This window comes from Ruditapes philippinarum, unplaced genomic scaffold (assembly GCF_026571515.1).
Source record: "Ruditapes philippinarum isolate M1 unplaced genomic scaffold, ASM2657151v2 ctg542_1_1_1_1, whole genome shotgun sequence".
In the NCBI taxonomy this organism is placed as follows: Eukaryota; Metazoa; Mollusca; class Bivalvia; order Venerida; family Veneridae; genus Ruditapes; species Ruditapes philippinarum.
In genome coordinates, this window is record NW_026854155.1 from 22,901 (window position 1) to 29,115 (window position 6,215).

The 6,215-nt window shown below is 32.2% G+C and overlaps 1 protein-coding gene across 1 annotated transcript; it reads left to right on the plus strand.

Annotated features, from left to right (window-relative positions):
• The first annotated feature begins 3,478 nt into the window (after positions 1 to 3,478).
• LOC132739164 (plasminogen-like) lies at positions 3,479 to 4,500 on the plus strand. The gene is made up of 2 exons (XM_060726816.1): positions 3,479 to 3,613; positions 3,921 to 4,500. The coding sequence occupies exons 1-2, from the start codon at positions 3,514 to 3,516 to the stop codon at positions 4,175 to 4,177; spliced, it is 357 nt and encodes a 118-aa protein (XP_060582799.1). The 5' UTR covers positions 3,479 to 3,513; the 3' UTR covers positions 4,178 to 4,500.
• Positions 4,501 to 6,215: the final 1,715 nt, after the last annotated feature.

Sequence of the window (6,215 nt, forward strand, 5' to 3'; positions counted from 1 at the left end):
AAGTACGAACTCATAATTGGCTCGTAAATATTACAGTTCTAGAGTACAGTATGAAACAGACAGAACTGAAGTCAGACACCAGCTTCTGATAAACAGGATGCTTTGACTTTAATGACATTATAGATAGTCCTCCCAATTAAAGCATTGCTGATTTATATAACGGTAAAAATGTCTTCTCGATCATTGGGGAAGGAGTATACCATATATATCTTAGATATTTAGCAGAAAACACTACATTGACCCTTACTCAGGGATCATAGTTTTTGCTTATATGCGTCAATTAAAAACTTCCAAATTTCTGTTTCTCATAAGCCATGAAGACTAACTGACTTATATTTAGCAAGAAACATTGTCTTGTGAATTTCTTAAAAGATTGCTCAATCTTTATCCAATAGTCTAAGTTGTCACCACCCCGTGGTCATGGATTGTCCTTGTTTCTATATAGTTAAGACTCATGGCATATTTTTTAAAGTTTCGGCTTTGCAATTTTGACATTTACGTAGTTTAAGATACAACCTTGAACTTTGACCTAAATTTTATTGTAGACCCAGTGACCTACTTTAAATAAACAAAGTTAAAGCTTAAAAATTTGAACTATATGCACAGTATCAGATGCAGAATTACATTATTACCTATATTATCACACATTTATATAGACATCACCGATACATGTTCGTATTTTTTACAATTGGAATGCAAAATCTGTTTTTTTAATAGATCGTAAAGGCGGAGAACATAATATTAACTCAAATGATAATTGTTCGAGAGAAAAGTTACATTACTCCAATATTTTGCCGATATTTCTAAAACAAAATGCAATCAAACTGTGTTTTTTTCAAAGATTAATTGCATTGTTGAATATTTGTTTTGTATCCTTCAAACGTCGATATAGTTTTGGTAGTTTCAGCTTTGAAAATTGTAATTAACTGAGAATAATAATATCAGTTATATGTTTCGGTTCAGATCCAAATGGATCAGCCCATTGGGCGGTAACATTGGTTGCTGAGTTACGGGTGGGTTCATATTGGGCATATATATGCCAATCCTAACCATAAACATAGCGGATATTCATTGCTTGCTACCATATTCCATAATTATTAAATTCTTTACCATAAAAAATAATTCTCACCGAGTTGTATGTCATTACACTATATTCGTACAATTAAGTATGAACTTACGGCAAAATTACGTCATCTTGTATAGCATGCGACTCAACTGGCATTCCCGATGCCAGATGACATTTCCGGCAGGGGTAAAACTAACGGAAACGCCAGTCCGATATGTAAGAACAGATATTGTTCAGAGATCAACAACAAATGTTTTCCCATGTAGATCAATTGGTAATATCTAGCATAGGTTTCTATATATTTCAAATACAAAGTCAAAGCGGAAGGAAATTCCAGCTGAAATGTCAAAGAAAGAAACAACACTCTGAGCTTTACATTGATACATTTCAATAGTATAAAACAAAGGTATTTTTGAAAGATATTGCAAATACAAATCTTAAATCAGTCGTTTTGTCAACAAACAAATGCAATATGCTTTACGGTTGAAACTTGAATGACCTACTTTATAAACGATGTTTTTTTTTTCATTTTTCAATCTACAATTGAATGGAAATTCAGCATTTTTATTTACTTTCCCATGAGTGTTTATTATCAATAACATAATTGTCGGTCAGATTGACAAAATATATTTTTCCAGGACTGTATTACATAATCTTCTGTTTCAGTGAGAAACTAGTTAAGTATTACTTTTATGTCATATATGTAAGGAGTGGCGATATAACCTGTTTTGTGTTAAATAATAAATGTGAGATGAGGACAAAATGAAGAAACTATTTCAGAAGTTAGTTGTTCTGTTTGCTTTATCTTTATTCTTTGAGCCTTATTCTTGTGAAAAGATCCAACGTTTCTCAGCTAACGGAAGAAATGCGGGATTTCTAGAAGTACGAAATGTTCAATTTATTTTCAACACAATGCGCATTTCAAGTCGTTTAACTATCATAAAAATGATCAAATATGCGAACTGAGTAGCCTTTATCCGGAAAGCGTAACAGCAGAGGACGGCTGGTCGGTGTACGCATATAGTGGTAAGATTTATGCTTAAAGACTCTCATCTCAAAGTATACAGGCATATTTGCATCAATAAATTAAACACAATGCTTTATAAACTAATGTATACAAATAAAAAAGAATAAGAAAGCCGCAAACCAGTATATTTTGAATGAGCACGAATAATTTTATATATTTAAAAAATACTAGTATATTTTGTTGCAATTTTGTTTCGCTGTTATTCATGTTATTCAAGAAGTTGGCGCTTGTATGTGAAATGATTTACAATGTCGAACCTTAAAGACCCGCAAAAATGTACTGTAAATGTTCAACTGCATAGCACATCTTTCGACAATCTACGAAAAATACACTTATATGGTATGTGAACGAAACAATCGTAAAATATGAGAAACGTACACATTTAACATAGAAAACTGACAGACGGAAGAGTTTTTGAATGCTAGTTGGACATGCGCACATATCGGTTGTTTTCTATCAATATATGCACAAGCAATGTAATTTATCAAACAAAATATAAGTTCAGTGTCATTATACTACAATTAAGAATCACAGATATCTTTTTTTTGTTTAGTTTAATAACTTAAATGTTATTTTTGTATGCATGTTAATGTGTCATGAAAGAATGAGGCTAAAAATATTAAAAGAGTATTCGGTTGCCTCTCACTTTGATTTTTGCAAGTTGCAAACACTTTATTTCTTTAAAAAATCAGTGTTTAAAATACTGCAAGTTTATAATACCAGTTATTTTTTTTTTAAATTGATGACGGTTCCTGGGGAAACTGGTTAAACTGGGTTTCGTGTTCGGTAACTTGCGGTGATGGAACAATGTCAAGGTCAAGGCTATGCAACGAAGGCGACCAATGTCAAGGGTCAAATGTCGAGCAACACGCTTGTAATGAAGGGGAATGCACGGCGACTGGTAAAGATTTTGTGGTATTAGTTATCCATAAAACAGAGAAAGCAAAATTAGTGGTCAAAAAAGAAGTATCTTTTAAACGATTTTAAGCCATGTTTATTCTAAATAAATTGTTTTATTGTGATTTTGGCATTCAAAGTTTTGGTTAAAATTTCGGCTTATAACGAATCAGGTCTTTAGAGGACTGCTATTTTCATATTTTTGTGTTCATTCTTATTTATTGCATTAGTCATTTATTCATTTTATGAGAAAAAAAATATGAAATCGGTTAGTTGTTTGATCAACTATATATCTATAAATATCTTGCAAACTTATGGTTTAGGAAGATCGATATTTTTCTATAAAAAATGTCAGATAGTTTTGGTAGGAGAAGATTTAATGTGTTCGTGAACTGATAAAAAAATATCAATACTAAATAACTGCCCCATTGAAATGCTTCTTGTTATAACATAAACTACATTGTATCTAGTGTCCTGTGGGGACGCCAGTGTAGTTTTGCATAAAGCAAACGGGACATTTTACATGGATACAGCTACTGTTACATGTGACGCCTGGTATCAAACCAGGAACAATACAATAACCGGTCAGATATCTGGAGAATGGGAAACAACGATATGTGAAGGTATCGGAATTTATGCAGTATTTTCCATCTGTTATGATTTGAAGGTTAAATGTTCTTCTTTTCACATATTAAAAACAAAACAAAAAAAACCAATAGCTGTTGTAACGCATTCGCTTGTCACATATAAGGATGCTTTTTTGAAAGACGTTTTTTTAAATACATTTTTGTATAGCTTTATATTATTCATTTTCATATTTTCATCTAGAGTCCTGAAAATGTTACGTCTTTCAGTTGCGATTCACATCAAATTTGTTTTAATGAGGAAACTGAGTCAATTTTGTTTGAGATGTATGAATTTGTGTTGCAGATTGCTACTTGACGACACCATGGGAGTATACTGGGAAACGGAATACAACAGTCACAGGAATGCCGTGTCACCGATGGGATTCACCTGAGGCAATGATTCATGGTTATACTGATCTTCAATACTTCCCCGAATCGACATTGTCGGAGGCTGAGAACTTTTGTAGAAACCCAGACAGTTGGGATTATGAGCCATGGTGCATCACAACAAATGAAAATGCTCCAAATTATTGGGAATATTGCGATATAAAGAAATGTTAATGGAATTAACTAGACCAATATAAAGTGTGAATTTTAACATGCGCTTCAAAACATTTTATCTTTCGAGAATCCAATGATGTCACAGTAGACTCTATCACAATGGACTTATTCATTTTTACTTTATTTTCATCTCAGATTTTTTGACTTTTATTCGCTAGATACATAATTTTGAACGACAGTATTCAATATTTTAATAAGAAAATTTATAACTAAGGCTATTAAGTTCGAGAAATTAGAGTGCTGCAGATTACAATACTGTTGTTTATACGGAGTTACAAAATGTTGCAGTTTTACAATTATAATTTATTTTCTATTTTTATTAACAGAATCTGTATTATTAAAATTAAACGTTAAATTCCGTTCAATACATTATTTGAAAGTTCAGTTCTCCTTGTCATGTATAAGTGTTTTAATTATGTACATGTTTGAAAATTCAAAGAGTTACCGATATTGATTTCCAGTTACGTCAGTGGAAGATATTGAATGAGATTTTTTTTTAATCTATTAATATTTCTAATGATAAAAAGCACTGTCAAATATGCAGGGGTTTAGAAATGAATTATGTTAATAAAACATATCATAATATAGATAGTTTCCAACAGCATAATTCAAGAACGGCTCATTCAGTTTCAGTTCCAAGCATCACTGTGTGACAATGTTTCTATCCAAAAGTGATACCTGCCGAAAAAAAAAAATATTTTTGTACGTTATTAACAAAAATATTATTACAAAACATATGACGAAACCGAAGCTTAGATACACTGCAGGGAAAAAATATTAAATAAATATACTTGATAGAGTTTAATGGAAATTGATATGCATTTTATCAAATATTCTTTACAGTATTTAAAATTGGTGAATAAGAATATATATTTGCCAGGATTATTGTATCCCCCGTAATACGTGGAAAGCCTATAAGCGGGTACACTGGTTTGATGTTGTGTTTCTTTGAAACCGCTATATACTGATTTGAAAAAAGTGTCGCAATACTGTGTCCTTCACCCATCAACTGAACATGTACATGACCGTGCACCTTTTTGTCAAATTATTCTTATTTCATTAAAGTTAGCCATTACTTATTTTATTAACTGAAATATTTAACTGATGCTTGACAAAGCAAACACTTGTCATTAGTGAGACATTCAGGTATGACCTTGGCGTAACAACGACCTTGACAGTTAAGGCCAAATACTAAATTGACATAATTGTGTTAGTAATAAAATGATCTGATCTTAATTATAAATTATGACATTAACATTTAAAGTTAATGCAGGTTCATCATACTGCCGGTTTTGAATATTGTTCAAAACTAAAAAAAACTTTAAACTATTTAGCATACTTTTATTTTATATATGGAGTTCTCTTCGTTGAATTAAAAAAAACACCAACAAGGTAAAAGTGTGGGATGGATCGGAAACAATGTGGTACGTACCAAGACATGGACTGATTAAAGATCGAGACAGGGTGGGCTGTATTTTGCGGCAAAGCAGTATAATCACAGCACGTAACTGTTCACTATTGAGGGAAGAAGATGTGTAAGCGAACGGATAGCTTAGTCGGTAGTCAGCTGCGGAACAGTATTTTAGGGGTCAATGAGTCAAGTCCTAGTCCGGATGCACATTTTTCTAACCCTTTGACATTTGACTGACAACAGATAGTACTCAAACAATGTGAAATTGGCCTTGGAGTTTAATACTATCACTTATTCAACGGGGGACCTTGATGGTATACAGTTCTAAGTCCTATTTCACATTGTTTACTGTACTCGAAAGAAATTCAAGGACGAATTTCAATATAGCAGTGGAACAATTTCCAAACTGTTCACTATTTAGGTGAGTCGATGTATAAGCAACCTTATAGCCCAGTCGGTTGAGCCGTAAACTGGTATTTAGAGGGCACAATGTTCAAGTCCCGGTAAGACTGCACTCTTTTTTTTAATTTATGACAGTAACACAATGGCAGATATTAGGCATTTAATGTTGTTTAGTAACAATAAAGCATATTAATACATATTAAGTTCATTATGTCAATAAATGTC

What these genes read in the sequence shown, in the direction of transcription:
- LOC132739164 (XM_060726816.1), top strand. Translation starts at nt 3,514, where the DNA reads ATGGATACAGCTACTGTTACATGTGACGCCTGGTATCAAACCAGGAAC. An exon ending in GGAAACAACGATATGTGAAG is followed by an intron (nt 3,614 to 3,920) that starts GTATCGGAATTT and finishes TTTGTGTTGCAG; the next exon opens with ATTGCTACTTGACGACACCA.